Source organism: Phoenix dactylifera, unplaced genomic scaffold, assembly GCF_009389715.1.
Source record: "Phoenix dactylifera cultivar Barhee BC4 unplaced genomic scaffold, palm_55x_up_171113_PBpolish2nd_filt_p 000312F, whole genome shotgun sequence".
Lineage (NCBI taxonomy): Eukaryota > Viridiplantae > Streptophyta > Magnoliopsida > Arecales > Arecaceae > Phoenix > Phoenix dactylifera.
In genome coordinates, this window is record NW_024067783.1 from 498581 (window position 1) to 517689 (window position 19109).

Consider the following 19109-nt stretch of genomic DNA (forward strand, 5'->3'; position numbering starts at 1 on the left):
TATGCAGAATCTGTTTCAGTATTACTTATTAAATATATCTTCAACTATAAGGTATTAAGGTTATGTTGGTTAGTTTTCATCAAAGAGACCACCCTTACACAGAATATCTAGGCTCAGTTTAATCAACCCTTTTGAATATTCATGTCGATCAGCACAATATATCCATTGACAAAGCTTTTTCAAAATTCAAATCCTTTTTCCATCCCCTAACTTACTTTTAAACATGAATGCAATCTCTCCCTCCTAGTTTTCCCTCAACCGTTCATTGCACATTTGCTAGTTTACCATAGTATCCTCAACTAAGTCAACTAGCATGGCTGCTCTAATCATTTCTTGTTCTCATGGTTCACTGTACCACCCCAAACCATTCCAAGGGAGAATTAGAACAGTTTCCCCCCTTAGTGCGAAACTGAGGCCGAAGCGCTTGAGTGGTACCTCGGTTTGGCCCAATTTTGCACAAAAATACCGCCAACCCCACTCCCTTCCCCGAGCGCTTTAATAAAAGAGGTGGGAGGCTGAGAAGGCCTCCCATGCCTTAGCCTGTCCCACACCTTTTCTTAAAAATCATGAAAAATCACTACAAGGGCCAGATTTTATCGGATCTAAGCTAGATCCTAGGTGAAAACTAATAATGGTCCTCTCCCTCTTTTTTCAATTTTGAGGCAAGAAAATGAGAAAAAGAGGGAAAATCATGCAAAAAATTTTATTTTTGGCATGATTTCATGATATGTTGTAGTTCTATGAATGATCTACACAATGCCGCCAAAATTATGATGTTTCATTAACTCTTTAATTTTTCAAATTAAAATATATTTTTTGATTGAAAATTAATAAAAATAAAATAATAATCAAAAAATTACTTTAAGATTAGTAGCATATTTAGAGGTGTGCGTGCTAGCTCCTTCAGCAAACACACCAATTCAACTCGCCACTGAGCTTAACATCAATTATCTTACACTTGGTTTCTTCTGTCTACCATGAATGTTGTATTAGTCTTACAAAGATCAAGGGCCTTCACCCAAAAAAGAAAAAACAGGGACCTTCAATAAGTGCACTTGGGCTCTGGTGGTTGCGGTTGCTGGGTCCAAGTCAACCAACATAATGCTCAATTCATCTAACTTCATTTTGGGCCAAGGATTCAACGGCCAACCATGCCGGTCCATGATGTGCTCTAGCATGCCAACAAGATGCTAGCACTAGGCATGCAAGCATTAGGCGAGCGTGTGTGCCACGATACCCTGTCTATCACAGGGTATAGGTTCATTCCAGCAATATCGGTCATGCCAGTTTGGCATGGCATATGATTTGTAGTTTTGTACCACTCTAAACTATGTAAACTTTTTATTAATTTGTCTTCTTTTTGCAGAACACAGCACAGCTTGTGTCTAAACAACATGACGACAGATACATACTATGCTGGATAGTCAACACCTGGAATTTGAATTCCTGCTCTGGACACAATCTTTGAACCTAATTCCCAGACCTAAACCCTATTTGCTCTCACAACCATTTCCCCTTTTAGTTATTTATTTGACTTCTATATGTATTTTTCCTTGGTTTTTCCCCTGAAACTTAGTGAATAAACACTGGTTATATGAGTTTTGCTCCCTGTAACTCTCAAAGCTGATTGTCCTTGTAAACACTGGAGCTCTTTTAAGGTCACACATGGTAACATCAGCTTTAATAAAGGTCAAAAAAAGTTCTCACTAATGAAATAATCGTTTACAATCAGTAAATTAAGTTAAGAAGTGAACATGAGAATGTCACACTGACATGGTGGCAAAGGGTATTTGCCCCCAAAAAAAGATAAAAACATGACCATGTGAATACATCATTATTTCTAGAATCTAATGTTGCCAAATTCTAACACCAAGATTTCTATTTGGTATCCAAATAAGCTTCACAACACCAATAAATTTCACACTAAGATATATAAAACGACATGAGCTAAAGTTATTGAACCATATTACAGATATGCATGTAATAATGTGGCATGACTTGACATGCATAGGTGCACATGCCCACAGATGCCCATGTACCTAGACGAGAAATGCAACATATTTGCAACAATCTGTCAACACAAATCCACAAATAATTTTCACAAACCTGGTCATCTAGCATCCGTGAGAATTCTTTGAGAATCTGGCGACGGTTTTTTTTCACCTTGCTGTGTTTGTTGAACATACTGCCTCACTCGCTTCTTCATCAACTTGTAATTAATATAGTATCTAAAAGAAATAAAGTAAAGAAAATAGTTCATAAGGTCTTAAGAAAAGAAGGTTTCTGCAAAATTAGCCTAAAATGGCTCAAAGTTGAGCTACAATGAATATGTAATAGCTATACATACATCCATTTTACTTCCTACTATCATTGCATTCTAAGAATTAGTGCTGAATTCCTAGAAAAACGCTCTTCAGGCAGCAAAGGGCTTGCTATGGAACCTAGAAGTCCAGTTGAACCTAGAAACTGAACAGAAATCATTTAGCATTTTTCTATACATTAAAATAGTCTTAACAACAAGGAAAGGAAGACTAGGTTTTATGTAAAGGATTGCATTTCTCTTTTAGGATTAAATACATAAAATTGTTATTCATACAGAGGGGATACAACATAAGGACTTCTAGAACTGTCCTCTCCAGAACACTTCAAAATGGTGTACTGATGGGATATGGTGCTTTATTTCTGGTATAGTCTCTCCTAATCCTTTTCTAGTTGATACTTTAATTCTAAGTTCTAAGTGCTTATCTTTCTCTTGTTTTCATTTAACACTTTCAATTAACTTGTTTTGTTCCTTAATCATGAGGAAAAGGAAACATAACCATCAAGCCCAGTCCAAAATATTTGGAGAGGATTTACCAAACATTCCTATTTAGGACTACCTTTGATTGCATTTCAAGCTTTGCAATATCCTGTCTACAATCTCCAATCATGTTACCTTAGTTCCTCTCTTCTTCCCTCTTTTAACAATGATGTAACACTCTTTACTAGAACCCCCTAGATCTTCATTATATTTATGTTCATGGCATCTCAATCAATGCTCTATCACTTATTTTGTGCAAGTCCTACAACTCTACTAATATACTTATCTCCCTATCTATAATTCCTAAATTTATTGCCCCATCTTAATATTCCCATTTTTTGACACTCAACTTATTTTCTTAGACTTCAATAATTGCCCAACATTTTGATGTATATGACTTGGCTGGCCTTATCGTTCCTCTAAAAATATTTCCTTCAAGTTGCCAAGGCATGTGCAAATCATATAATTACCTAAAAGCATGTGTCCATTTCATCCAATTGCCCCTAATTCTGTTAGATGTATTCTCATCTACCTCTCCATTTTTTCTATAATATATTAAAGGGGACAGAAACAATCACAGCATAACATCTCATATAACAATTTTGATTAGGGCCTCATCTATATTTGTAATTCCAGTAAACTTGAATTACATATGTTATATTCTTATTCTGCTGATTCATAAGCCTTTATGTTTTAAGCTTTCTTCCTTAAATTCAATTAGCATTTAATCTTGTTCTTTTCTGATAAATCAACACTATATCATCTGCAATAACATACAAAGTACAAACCAAGGTTCGTCATACCGATTGTACCAACGTACCGGTGGGCGTCGGAAATGGTATAGTACCGAACCGAACTGGTACTGTATTGGTGAAGACCAAAAGAAAAAAAAAATCCCGCGCGGACGCGCATGCGTCCGCGCGAGCGTGGTTCTCTATGCGGCCCAGCGCGGGACGCGCTTGTTGGTGGGTCGGCTATGCGCGGTCCAAGAGCCCCACGCCAATAATCCTTTGCTCGAGGGATAGTTGTTGTGTTGGACCATCTTAGATGGGTAACGCGACTATCTCTTGCTACCTTTGGAACCTTGCCTATGCTCTCCTATGATGGTGCTCAGCCAAGAAAAAGAATCAAGGATATGGGGATGAAAACAATGACTTTATTCCAATAGACAATGGATGAAAAGACTCTAGCAAGATCGGGAAGAAATCATGCTAGCCTAATACAATCTAAAGGGAGTTGATGTATCCACCCCTAGCCCAAGCCTTGCGGCCGAAGACTCTCCTAAGAGATCTAAAGGAATAACCCTTACAATGATGAATTCAAAAATTGAATGCCTCTAAGGGCCCTAATGGCTCCTTTTTATAGGCCTATTGCCCATGTGCCCAATTGGCTTATTGGTGGAAATATTTTGAAATTCAAAAACACTCCTAATCTGCCGCACAAGGGATCCAAACTAAGTATGGTCCCTTGCGGTCACATGCTGAAAATCCCGAAGTTTTTAGGCACCCGGGATCCATTGCATGACTGGCCAATGCATGTGTCTCGTTCTCCCTTTGCCACTTGTCCCTGCCTTGCTCCTGATTTGGTAAGTTGTTGCACTCCTGGCTGGCCGGGTCTTGGTCTTTGGCTGGCCACAGTTGGCCCTTGCTCCTGGTTCTCCCACGGATTGCTGACTTAGCTTCCTTGGGTCCTTTGATGTCTCGGCCTGATGCATCTAGGCCGCTGGCTGCCCCTGCTCGTTTCCTATGGAAGAGTCCTTAGACTTCTCCATAGATTCTGCTGAAGATCCTTTTGGGAGTCTTACCATCCTTGCTCCTTTACTTGTCCTCGGATGCTTGACACATGGCTCGGCCTGTTGTTGGCCGAGCCTGCTGTTGTGCTGGCCGAGTGCTTCCTTTTCTACCTTTGGGAGCGTTACCTTCTTTGCTCCCTTGCTTGTCGAAAGCGTAGTCCTCTTGGGTTGATGTGTGTGGTGGCCCCGAACCTTGCGCAAGCTTTGGGAATGGCTTGCACATGGTTGGGTCGGCTACTGATGAGGTTGGTCGAGGGTTGGGTAGACCTCTATGCAATGAATTTGGCCCGAGTCTTGGCTTTGGCCGAGGCCGACCTCGGCTGAGCCACCATAGATTTGGCTCGGCGGGTTGGGGGTCTCATCATTCGCCCTCTCTTGGAGAAGACCCTTGTCCTCAAGGGTAATATCAAGGACCAATTTTCCCTCCTTGCGGGACAAAGCGTCTGCCACCTTGTTTTCTTTTTCTAGTTGATAGACAATATCATATTCAAAACCAAAGAGTTTACTGGAATTTTTGTTGTTCTGGAGTCACAATCTTTTGTTGGAGTAGGTGTTGTAGGGCTTGCTGGTCGGTCACAATGTTGTAGGTTGCGGTTTGGAAGAGCCCGCAGCCGCATGTGGTGGAAACCGCAGCCCAAAGAAGTGAAGAAACTTACCGGGAAGAGTTGCAAGAATACATAGAGAAACGTCTTTGTTTCAAGTGCTGCACAAAGTGAGAAAAGGGCCACAAGTGCAAAACCGGCCAATCCTATGTTATCCACATCACTTGCAGGGAAGATGAGGCCGTGGAAGAGGTTGTTGCAACCTCAGATAGCAACAGCTCTGAAGCCGAACCAATGGAAGCCAATGCCCTGAGTCCCATTTCAAATGATGCCGAGCTATCCTTGCATGCGTTATCCGGAGTTCAGCGACCTTCTAACAAAAGGATGACAGCTTGGATCAGCAAATACAAGGTATCCCTACTCGTTGATAATGGTTCCTCTCGTAACTTCATAAATCCGAAAACCCTTCAACGGGTTGGTCTCAAAGGAGCTGCCACCGAACCGTTTGACGTCAAAGTAGCAAGTAGCAAGCGTCTCAAGTGCCAAGAGGTTGTCAAGGATGTCCGGCTCAATGTCCAAAGAGTGTGGATCTCAGTCGGCCTAAATGTGTTACAACTTGTAGGCTTTGATGTCGTTCTTGGCAATGCATGGCTTCAGAGTATAGGAAAGGTGGTCACCGACTATGATACGATAACCATGGAATTCAAAATTGGTGGAAGGAAGAAGTGGACAGCCCTCAACCACAAAAAGGTCCGGCCTTGCGAGGCCAACATGCTCAAATGCCTATGTTGTGGGGGAGCTCTTTGCTTCGCCGTGGTGCTGTCCAACCGAGAAGGGGCTGCGAAGAGACCTCAACCGCAGCCGGGTGAGGAGTTGCAAGGCTTGCCCTTGTGGATCCGACAACTCATAAAAGCACACCAAGGCATCTTGGAGATGCCTACTACCCTTCCACCTCAGCGCACCTTCAACCACCCCATCCGGCTGAAAGATGAGAGCAAACCAATCAACGTGCCACCATATAGGTATGCTCACTTCCAAAAAGGGGAAATCGAAAAGCAAGTGGATGATATGTTGAAACGGGGATTAATCCGGCCAAGCACTAGTCCCTCCTCATCACCAGTCCTCTTGGTGGGAAAGAAAGATGGATCATGGAGATTTTGCACTGACTATCGGGCCTTGAATGAGGCTACAATCAAAGACTAATTCTCTATTCCAACTGTTGATGAAATGCTTGATGAAGTCCACAGCGCCAAGTATTTCACAAGGCTCGATCTTCGGGCCGGATACTACCAGATCCGGATGCAAGAAGAAGATGTCCATAAGACAGCATTCTGCACCCATTCCGGCCACTACGAGTACCTTGTCATGCCATTCGGCTTGTGCAATGCTCCATCTACATTTCAAGCTGCCATGGATGAGGTATTTAGACCGCACCTACGCAAGTTTGTCATTGCTTTCTTTGATGACATACTTGTCTACTCCAAATCCATGGATGAGCACATGCAACACTTAGACCTTGTCTTGCGTATTTTGGAAGAACACCACTTCTACATGAAACCTTCCAAGTGCGCCTTTGTCCAAGAAGAGCTCAAGTATCTTGGGCACATTATTTCCGGCGATGGTGTGCGCGTCGACTCACGCAAGATTGAGGCCATGACTGATTGGTCATTGCCCAAAGATGTCTCGGCTTTGAGAGGGTTTCTAGGACTCACCAGATATTATAGGCGGTTTGTGAGGGACTACGGTCTCATTGCAAAACTGCTGACGGCCATGCTGAAGAAGGATGGGTTTGAGTGGACAGATGCAACCCAACAAGCCTTTGAAAACCTAAAGAAGGCCATGACTCAAACCCTCATGCTTGCTTTTTCCGACTTCAGCAAACCATTCCAAGTATTCACGAATGCAAGCAACGAAGGAATTGGTGCAGTCCTAGCACAAGAAAGGCGACCCTTGGCTTTCATATCCAAAGCCTTTAGGCCGCAAAAGAAGGCTTGGAGCATGCATGCACGAGAATTGCATGCGGTGGTGCATGCAGCCAAAGTTTGGAGACCATACTTGCTCGGGAGGCGCTTCACCATCATGATCGACCAGCAAGCCCTACGACACCTACTCCAACAAAAGATTGTGACTCCAGAACAACAAAAATTCCTGGTAAAACTCCTTTGTTTTGAATATGATATTATCTATCAACCAGAAAAAGAAAACAAGGTGGCGGACGCCTTGTCCCGCAAGGAGGGGAGCCCAGTCCTTAACATCACCCTTGAGGACAAGGGTCTTATCCAAGAGAGGGGGAATGATGAGACCCCTAGCCCGCCGAGCCAAATCCATAATCGCTCGACCGAGGTCGACCCCGGCAAAAGCCAAGATTCGGGCCAAATTCATTGCATGGAGGTCTGCCCAACCCTCAGCTAACCTTACCAGCAGCCGGCCCGACCATGCGCAAGCCATTCCCAACGCTTGCACAAGGTTCGGGGCCACCACACGCACCAGCCCAAGAGGACTGCGCGCTCGGCCATAGGCCGCGCGTAGTACCTCTTGACCGCAGCCATTCGGCCTGCGTACGGCACATGCCTTCGGTCCTTGCACCAGCAGCAACATGCGGCCAACCGCACATCCACTCCGTAGCAACCGCGCGCGACCGACCGCGCACCTCAACAGCACCCGACCATGCACAAGCCATTCCCAGCGCACGGCCGACCCCAAGTGGACAACCACACCCTTGGGCGCACCCTTGCACACAAGGGCCCGACCTCACCGCAGCCTTTAGCGACCAGTGCTCAGCCAAGCCGCCAAACCGCGATGCACCAGCGTTCGGCACGAGTGCAACAACTACAATACGCTGCCCCCGAGCCTTGGACGAGCACAACAACGGGCGACGACAAGGGGCACCAACCCATGCATGCGCATAAGTGCACACGCGCACAAAAGAGAGGTCAAGCCGCAACAACATCCGGGAGCAACACGTACCCGGTCAAATGGACCAAGGTCGGTGCACCACCGGACTGGAATTCAGCCACACAGAGCTCGGCATGCGAATGCAATCAGCAGCATGCAACAACACCCAGTCAAGTGCAATCGGGCCAACCAAATCAACAACATGCGCACGAGCTGAACCCATGCAAATCAGGCATATCAGCCCAAGCCCGACCATATTAGCACATGCCAAACCGAACACAATCCAAGAGGCAGCACGCCATCAAGCTCATTCAGCACATGTGCGCCCAAACATCAAAAAAGGAGGCTCTCAACCAGCACAAGCAACAACAAGCCGAGACACATGTCCAGGATCCGAGAGCAAGCAAGGGAGCAAAGAAGATAAGGCTCCCAAAGGCAGAAAAGGAAGCACTCGGCCAGCACAACAGCAGGCTCGGCCAACAACAGGCCGAGCCATATGTCAAAAATCCAAGGACAAGTAAAGGAGCAAGGATGGTAAGACTCCCAAAAGGATCTTCAGCAGAATCTATGGAGAAGTCCAAGGACTCTTCTATAGGAAACGAGCAGGGGCAGCCAGCGGCCTAGATGCATCAGGCCGAGACATCAAAGGACCCAAGGAAGCTAAGTCAGCAATCCGTGGGAGAACCAGGAGCAAGGGCCAACTGTGGCCAGCCAAAGACCAAGACTCGGCCAGCCAAGAGCGCAACAACTTACCAAATCAGGAGCAAGGTAGGGACAAGTAGCAAAGGGAGAACGGGACACATGCATTGGCCAGCCATGCAACGGATCCTGGGTGCCCAAAAACTTCAGGATTTCAGCATGTGACCGTAAGGGACCATACTTAGTTTGGATCCCTTGTGTGGCAGATTAGGAGTGTTTTTGAATTTCCAAATGTTTCCGCCAAAAAGCCAATTAGGCACATGAGCAATAGGCCTATAAAAAGAAGCCATTAGGGCCCTTAGAGGGCATCCAATTTCTGAATTCATCATTATTAGGGGTATTCCTTTAGTTCTCTTAGGAGAGTTTTCGGCCGCAAGGCTTGGGCTAGGGGTGGGAACATCAACTCCCTCTAGATTGTATAAGGCTAGCATGATTTCTTTCCGATCTTGCTAGAGTTCTTTCATCCGTTGTCTATTGCAATAGTCATTGTTTTCATCCCCACATCCTTGATTCTTTCCCTTGGCCAAGCACCATCATCGGAGAGCATAGGCAAGGTTCCAATGGCAGCAAGAGATAGTCGCGTTACCCATCTAAGACAGTCCAACACAACAACAATCCCTCGAGCAAAGGATCATTGGCGTGGGGCTCTAGGACTGCACATAGCCCACCCCCCAACAACGCTGCGCCCCCGCTTGGGCCGGTGGGAATCGGCTTGGTTCGAACCGGTACAAGTATGTACAGGTGCGAACCGAGCCGGTTCGCACCGATACACGTACGGAACCATTCGATTCCGACCTAGAAGTGGTCGGAACAGAAATAATAGGTTGTACCAAATCGGTGCTTATCGGCACCGGTTCCGGTCGGTTCAACATGCCATGGTACAAACCGTGGTAATTTTTCTAAACAATAGATGTAAATTCATCTAAATTAGCAAAAGAGAATACAGTCTTAGTGGTGAACTATGGTGTAAGGTCAATATGACAGGAAGCACATGTCATATCACACTACACTGAAGGCTTGTCATTGGTCCAGACTACAGCATATATGTCAACCGTTTCAATGTATTGTTCATGCACTTATGACTCCCAAATTAACTTTCTTGATACACTAGCATAAGTTTTCTCTAATTTGATAAGGAACATATGTAGAATTTTTTCCTCTTTTACTGTAAATTATTCTATTAATCGCCTATGTAAGAAGATAGCCTCAATGTTTTGACTTGCCTGGCATTGAACCTAACTGGTTCTTTTTGACTTGCCTGGCATTGAACCTAACTGGTTCTCTAAGGCCCTGTTTGGGGGAGCTGTTGGCAGTAGAGCTGTTGGAAGTAGAGCTATTGGAAGTAGAGCTGTCTGAAGTAGAGCTGTTACAAAAAGCTGTTTGCTGTTTGGTAACTACATTCGTAAAGTGCTGTGGTACTTTGTTTTGTGTTTGATAAACAACTGAAAAAGTACTTTTGTATGACAAAATTACCATAAAGGACATTGCATAGTATTATATAACAGAATATAATAAAACATAACATATATTAATACATAAATATACGATATAGTATAATATTTTTGTAATATAAAATAATATTATTATAATATAGCATAATAGTAATATAATTATTAGAGTAAATTAATATTTGGTAATATAACATAATATTAAATTATTTAACATAACATATTAATGTATTATGATATAATGTAATATATATTATATTTATAGTATAATACAATAATAAAGGTATAAAATATTATAATTATTAGTATAAATTAATTTCTCATAATATAACATAATATTAAATTATTTAAAATAACATATTAATGTATTATAATGTAATGTAATATAATATAATATTTATAGTATAATACAATAATAAAGGTATAAAATATTATAATTATTAGTGTAAATAATTAATAATGTTGAAATATATTTATTTTATTATCTTATTTACTTATTTATTCATTCATTCATTTATATAAATATTTATTTATTTATTTTTTTCTTTTTTTTATTTTTTAAATTTTCTTTTCTTCTCTTTTTTTCTTTTCTTTTCTTCTTTTTTTCCTTTTCTTTTTCTTTTCTTTTTTTTCTTCTCTTCTTCTCCTTCCTTCCTCTCCCCCATTCTCCTTTCTTCTCCTCCCGCGCAGCCGGCGGCGCCGGAAGGGGGCCAGGCCGCCACGGTCGGAAGGGGGCCGGGCCGGGGCCGGCGGCGGCCGCGGGAGGGGGCCGGGTCGTGGCCGGCGGCGGCCACGGCTGGCCCCCTGGGAAGTGCTCTCCCGCGAGGCCGACAGCGCCGGGCCGGGCCGTGGCGGACGCGGGAGGGGGGTGGGTCGTGACCGCCGGCGGCCGCAGGAAGGGGGAGAGGGAGGGGGTGCGACGGCGGGGCCTCGCAGACGTGGGAGGGGGGCCGTGGGACCTCCTTCTTCTTCGGCACCGTCCCTTTCCGTAACGGGGACATCGTCGCCGGCGGCGGCCGCGGGAAGGGGAAGACCACCTATCTTCCTCTTCTTCGGCACCTCCCCACCATGGGGGCGGGGGAGAGGGAGGGGGTGCGACGGCGGGGCAGAGGGAGAGGGTGCGGCAGCGGGGGAGAGGGAATGGGGTTGGGTGGGAGAGGAAGAGACCGTGAGAGAGAGGTTTTTGGGAGAAAATTTTTTTTTTTAAATGGGGGTATTTTGATCAAAAATACAGCTTTCCGAAAAAGCTGAAAACAGCATTTTCGGAGAGCTCCAAATTGGAGCTTCCCCCCAAAAGCTGTTTTCAGCTTTCCGCAAAAGCTGAAACAGCTTTTCAGAAAATTTACCAAACACCATTTTTTAGCTAAAAGTACTTTTGGAGAGCCAGAAAGTGCTTTTTGGCCCTCCAAAAGCTCCCCCAAACAGGGCCTAAAGTTGGTGTCATTTCTCTTAGTCAGAGTGTAATTACCCTTTCCTATAACTTCATAGGGTGGCTCACAAGTTTTTGATTCCATGAGAATAAGAGCAATTTGCACATATTACTTACCAATGAGCATATCATACATTATCTCTAATCTCTGACAGTTTCTTCATTTCAAAATCAAATTAAATAAGTTCATTATCCCAGTTATCTCAATGTCTCCATGATTTTCCAAAGTTTAATCAATATTTCATCTGGTTCTAGTTGAATCTTCTTCAAAACACTGTCCACTTAAAATATGAATTGTGTGAAAAGAAACTTGGCAAGTCCTTAATTTTGCCTCTTCTATAGAGATTCTCTATTAGTATTCTCTTTTCATAGTTTTTTTTTGTAAATAACACTGTCAACTTCTTCCTCCACTTTCCTTAGTCCTATTGTATTCACTCTTAATACATCTTATTGATCATTCATTCAATTTAGATTTATGGTACTCATCATTAATTTCCTCATCTTTATATTCCCTTTCCCTCATTTTTTAAAGGAAAGTTCAATCCTATCTTCCTTTGAACCAAATATATCATGTAAATGACCATAGGCAGCAAATGTTTAGACTTAATTAATCGCATTTTATATCTCTCTTAGCCTTTATGCACCTTTCTAAGTCCTTTATACCATTTGTTGTTTACCAATGTTAAATACTCTTTGATAGCTTCTTGTACATTAGTACATCATTGCACCAACTAGTATTAATATGCCTATGTTTTTGCCTTTTAACTTGGTATGATTTTTAAAATAATCACTTAATATAATTAAACAAAATGATGTACCAAAATGGTGTACCCCTAAAACGTACAACACCAAGAAACTAATTTCAATGAGCAATGCTATGGTAACTCAGAAAAATAACTCAAAAATGTTACTCAGGTGGTTTTCACCAATCACTATGCTTTATTTAATGGCACACATTCATGATGACAATTCAAAGGGAGCAATGATAATACACCACACCAGCTGAGTAACTTTTTTTGAGTAATTTAAGCATTTCTCGATTCCAATACATGTGTCGAAGTTTGTGTGCAATGTAGTAGACTATTGTTTTGCTTTTCTTGATTTAAGAATTACATGCATTTTCCATCTAAAATCTGAAAAAACAGAAGGCATTCTTTTTACACTTTGCAATTAGAATGATATGCAGCGTGCATGTCAAATATCATCAAGTAAGGGGCTAAAATTTTGAAAATAACAAGCATGTCACAAAAATCGATACACAAATTCTAAAGAATGGGGGGATTTTTTTTCAAGTTGTTCAAGCTAAGAAAATGATCACATCAAGGAATGAGGCCAACATAAGTAGTTAAGGTCAAAGTTTGCCAAACTGGTACCGGGCCCGGACCGGCCAGCTACCAGTTCAGTATGGTACCGAAACATCTTGTAGCAAGCCGACATGACAGACATGACGGATTGGAAGAAGAGGAGGAAGAGAGGGAGAAAACCCTAACCATGACCCTAGAAGGAGGAGAATCGAGGGTGGAGAGAGAAGGAGAGAAAGAGGGAGAGGAAGAGGGAGAGGTAGAAGGAGAAGAAGGAGAGGGAGGAAGAAAGAGAGAGAGGTATACAGGGCATCAACATCAATCGAATATGTTGGAGTCGGTGTCAGCATTGATCGAGGGCATTAGGGTTGGTGCCAACATCAGTCGATAGTGGTGGCATCAGGGTTGGTGGAGCCTTCGATGTCGACACCGATGGGGCTTCAAAGCTCCAATCATGGTAGAAGGGGAGGAGGAGAGAGAGAGGACGAAGGGGTCAGAAGGCCTCAAGGGGTTTCAATGATCGAACCATCCTGGTTCTTGACTAGTTTGGTTCAGGACAATTCGGTGAACTCTGGTTAGAGTATTTACCTAGCACATATTGGAGGTGCATTTATATCCGAGTTTTGTATATAAGTTGATGAATGAACTATATATTTATATATAAAAGAATAAAGGTTTACAAGCATAGTAGCATCCTGCAGGTGATGGAGGGTATTATTAGCTTCAAACCCATGACCAAATGCCCAACTTCATTGGTCTCAACCTATGTTAGCGGCATGTGCTTTGACTTGTGGAGCTCATGTCATGGAGGTTCGAGAGTGATATCCATCCCTTATCTAACCATCAAAAGATTCAAAACCAAATGCCTAATTACCCACAAAGATAAGTTGAGACTGGTAATGCAAGAGTAATACACAAGTGCATATAGATGCGTGCACATTCCCCATTCTAAAGTCAAGGTGGATCATACACTAGAAGATAGGCATGAGAAATAAAGGCTAATCATGAACTGTCAGTTAAAAGGAGGAAAGCAGGAAAGTTGTGTAGCTTCAAGTCATGGCCCATAATCCCCTTGATGACAAATCAAGAGCAACATTAGTAACTAAGCAAACATGCAATTAAAAAAAGGAATGTAGGAAACTTTCAAAATCTGCGTCTACATACAAGACATGAGAATGGCACGACCAGAAATAAAGTTAGCACAGGATCGTGCAGAAAGGAGATAGAGATAAACATGAGCCTAACTAAATAAGTTTTGGTTTTCTTCTAAAATCTGAGTCTGGAAAAGATTTATTCCCTTTGAAGTATTCAATTCCAAATGAAAAAAAAAAAACAAAAAACAAATTGACAGAGCTTAACAGACTGAAAAAAAGCATACCCTTTCCATTCTTGAACTTGATTTGCAATTAATTTCTTTCCAAAGTTAACCATCTTGACGTTGAATAGAGGATACTACAATAGAAGAAATAATATACAAGACATCATTGGAAGTTCATAATAGAAATAAAATGATTAAATCAGCATAAACATTCATAGGAGTAATGGCATTTTCATTGATAAGATTAAACAACTAGGACATATAAGCTCAGTCCTTCTTCAATGGAGCCTTCTTAAGTTGTCATTTGATGTGGAAAGACTTATTTGATGATGAATGAATGCACAGTTCATTATATTAATATTTCAGTGACTTCATCCCTGCTTGTTGAGCAAGTGATGTAATGATGAAAAGGCATGAAATTAGTTAAATAATATACAGCTCCCTTAAAAATAATTGAACATCATTTGCATGTCAGCATCATGATATTACTAAATATAGCTGAAATAAGTCATTTTAGAACCAAGTACAATAGTTAACTTATATCAAAAGACAATCAAACAGGAAAATAAAAAAGCATCAAGCTAGTCAAGGAGAAACTTTATCTAAAGAGGTCAAAACTGATTTGCTTACCCATGACTTCTTTTATTAATTTAATCAATCATTATTCATGCAATAATAATTAAAACAACGGAATTGCACAATCATGTGATCATGTGAGTCTATGAAATAGTATGTTAAGGAAACAACTTGTTATTTGACTTCATTACTAGAACACCATTCAAATGAGCGCTTAATTCAAATAGCAAAGATGCCTGACAAAAATAGAAAGCACTGTAGACAACAAGAAGAAGCATCCACTAGGAATCTTGAGATAAAAGGATCCTCCCATAGGATAGATTATAAACACTCAGGTAGTTAGCATATATTGGACACACTCTGGGCTGTGAGTTGGGATACCTAGAGAGGTTTTTGGAAATCAGATATAACTTAACCTGCGTTGGCAGGTTGGAGTGAGAGTTTCCTAGCCTCTTGCCTAATTATAAATGGAATATGGATTTGCTAGACCCAATGTCCCAGAAAATAGTGGCCAAATGAAATTTCATTCACAAGAAAAAGATTATTTCCTCACTATGATGACAAAACTATATAAAAATTAAACTACAACTAGATTGTCAGTCTGCCATCAGGTAGGCAGGAAGGCTTAAGCTTTCTATGATCCACTGGAGTAATTTTATCTAGAAAGAAATTGTTGCTCATATTTATTTCTCATTATATTCTTGTAAGTGCAATGAAAATATTCGATATAATCTAAATTCCAGAACAGGGTAAAAAACAATCATCACAAACGCATCCATCCCACTGTAAATGCTGCAATGTTTAATGACTCGATTTTTGCTTCTCCATCTACTATTGATAAGGGGAAACTGAAACCAAAGTTGATGGTCATATGTTTAACAGAAGCATGTTCAACCGCGAGGCCTGTATCAGCAGTACCATTCTGATATGCAGGAGATAAACTTAAGCTATTTTGAAACAACAGGTCAAAGATCAAACATGTTCTACCATATGAGTTACCAGAGAGAAAATGCATGTTTCTTTTTTAAAAAGAAGCAAAAAGAGAAACCAAGTTTGCCACAACTTCCAAAAAGGTTGATTCTAGAAAGATATAATTAAGTAATGCTGGAAATACATGGATTTTGTATGTTTGACTTTGAATCATCCCATGAGACCGTAAAGCGGCAGTAATCTGAAGCTGAGTTATCCAAAACAAATAAGCGAGAATCATAAACCAAACTAGACTATATTAGTATAGGGTTGATCAATCAGGAAAGAACGAGTGCGCTCTACTCCAGGATTGGCTCTACTAGAATGTGTTTGTTGCAATGTCAATTGCAAGTAAATTTTTAAGAGACAAAAATTTTGGATTTAGCTGTTGTGAACTGAAAGTCTTGACTGTGGCAGCATAACTGATTATTTCTTCTTTTATAAAAAGAAAACAGAAAAAAAGGCCCTAATTAACCTACATAAACAGAAAACTTAACAGATCAAGATACTAGTTACACATTACAATGTTTATAGAGATAACAGAGTATATGCTCAAATTTTTTTCATTAAGATATGATAAGTCACCAACAAAAGTGCTCAAGAATTTGAAGATGTTTAATTGACAAAACTGGTGATGAGACTCAGTTGCTTGTATAGTATTTGGGGAATTAAAATTTATAATCATTTGTGCTCTGCAAAAACATGTAAAGTATTTTGCAATATAATCTTCAACTAGTTAAATCGCTAAATGCCCTGATTTATTGCATATATGTCTTACCAGGAATGCAGGTGAAAACCACTAAAAGTATTATAATGTTTGTTTGTCCACATTTTTGTGTAATGAACTAGAGATCTGACAGATTTTCCTTCAAAAAAATACATATTATAATGTCGAATGATGTCAACAACTACTGCAACCAATTTGAGAGGTAAAGATTTCACTGGAACTTGATTGACAAAGAGGTGAGAAGGTGACAAATACATAATCGCGACTTCACAACATACAGTTGCATAGTAAATTTACAGAAATATTCACCTGGACTAGTTTAAGTTACAACCGATATTAAGGAAAGTTTATTGTTATGACATGGAATTGGAAAAAGGCATGGACAGGAAGGCTGGAAAGATGGAGACAGGGTCAGAAGAAAGAGATCCAGATCCAGAGGAAGAGGGGCGCGCATAGAGAGAGAGAGAAAGGAGAAGAAGAAGAAGAAACCTGATTGTGAGATGGGTTAATCGATAGGCTTTACAAAACAATTACGCATAGCAAAAAATACATAGAACTTCAAATGGAACGGTATAGTATTGCCAAGTCATGAATATAGTTGATGGCAGCAGGCATCATCTAGGGTCCTTTTTCATCCAACAAATAGACAAAAGAATAGTATGCAAAATCTATCCGTAGAAACATAGTTCAAATCAATCTGGTCATCTTCAGAGCATGGCCCTTTTAATCCTCCATAGGTGGTGTCCAGGTATCTCTCCAGATAAGCTCTCCTCTACAAAAGCATCTCCCGTTCATCCAATAAGTGATAAAAGAAAACCGAAGGCATACATTTTGACACCCCTCTCAGCTCATTAGAAGGAAAACGTAAACTCTGTATACATCTCCAAACAGGCCTTCTGTTCCATGATGAAAAGGATTATACAGCAAAATTTGACCCTATACAGTTTGATCCTAAATGAGACCCTTACAATAATATCATGGAGTATATATTTTCTTACCTATTGGTTTCCCCAAAATACCTATGACAAGCTGCCACCTACCCTAGTAAATTGAAATTTCTCCATCTAATTAAATTTTAAAAATTGCTTGAGACTCTTACACATCAAGGCATCGAGAATTTATCATTCTTTTAGCATCTTTCTGTTATAATCAACAAACAAAAGATCCGCGAAGATTAAAAAAAAAAAAAATCTCTTTTGAGCCGCCTGGCAGCACCTTCAGATCCAAAGAGGCTGCAAACTTCTCTTCGTATCATCCCAATCCATTCTCTTTCAATCCATACATCAACAAATGTCAAATACAAATCAACCAAATCTCAACTCATAATGATGCTAACAAAATTCCGTCTATTCAGAAACGAAATCATAATCCAAAACAGAAAACGAAGACAAGGCATTACCAGAGACGATTTCAGAACCTCGAGTTGAGTTCCGATGCTTCTTCCACACCGCTTAGATTACGATCAGCAACCGGAGAAAACTCTCGAACCAAATCTAATCAGAGAACAAAAACACATTAAAGAAAACGAGCCAGAAAAAAAACATAGATTCGATCTATTTATAACCAGAGAGAGAACGAGAGGAACCGGGGGGGGGGGGCGAGGAGGGAAGAAGAATGGCCGGACCGAGCGAGGTGATCGCTGGACGAATTGGTCCCGAACGAGGCGGCGCTTCGCTTACGGTCTCCCAGTTTTATAGGCCGCCGTGTGCCGCCTTTGGGGAGAGAGAAGCGAAGTAGCGCGATGGTAGACTCACGAGTACCGAATTCTAATTTATTTCAAAACTTTGGGACTCTCAATCTTAGGAACCAATTTGACTTACCTTTATTTATGGGCACGAGATGGCCGAGGGCGACGGGTGTACTTATCACGAGCACTAGCCTCTAGTCGCGTAGTGCATCCTCAAATATCGTGCAAAACTTTGATGATTTATTGGTTACGTGATTCACGGACCAAGAAAGCAATATGTGGATGTGTTGGTTATGGTATACCAGTTCATACCGGATCAGAGGGCAAAAAAATCGTATCAGTATCAATGGTACGAGGAACATATCAATATTTAATATACTGAATAGATTTTATACGGTGCCAACCATATCAATATAATAATAATATAATATTAATATAGAATATGGTACCTAGATGACGTAATTTGATTCTTAATAACAATCATCATGTATAGTTGTTTATTCTTATCATAATTTTTTAATTGTTTTTAATGAACAATAATATGTAACAGACAATACCAAACTTTATGATATCATTAAATTTAAATATTTGTTTTCATGTTGAATATGCGAGGAGCATGGCACATCACTTGATGTATTAGCATATGGCACATCATTGGTCTATTGTGAGGGAAAATAGATAAATATTAAAAATATGAACTTGGCACGATTTGGATGAGATTCAAAGATGGGTTGCCTTGGTGGGATGATGTCGCACGTGTTTCCTTTTTATCTTAAATTTATGAGACAGATATATGTAGGCCACAAATTTTTAATGCAATGATGGAAGAGTAGCCTTACAAGTAGACAAATAAAATTGTAATATTTTATAAAAATAAAGGGCTCTGTTGGATGGACTTTGCAAAGTAAATTTTATAAAATATAATT

The 19109-nt window shown here is 40.9% G+C and overlaps 1 protein-coding gene across 1 annotated transcript in view; it reads right to left on the reverse strand.

The window, feature by feature from the left end:
* LOC103723345 (SPX domain-containing membrane protein OsI_21475-like) overlaps positions 1 to 18276 on the reverse strand; it is a 57277-nt gene extending 39001 nt beyond the window's left edge. Inside the window, 5 exon segments of the mRNA XM_008814236.3 lie at positions 2107 to 2148; positions 2150 to 2228; positions 14285 to 14358; positions 17896 to 17989; positions 18121 to 18276. Of these exon segments, the coding sequence (XP_008812458.2) occupies positions 2107 to 2148; positions 2150 to 2228; positions 14285 to 14337 (174 nt within the window). The 5' untranslated portion in view covers positions 14338 to 14358; positions 17896 to 17989; positions 18121 to 18276.
* Between the last annotated feature and the right edge of the window lie 833 nt (positions 18277 to 19109).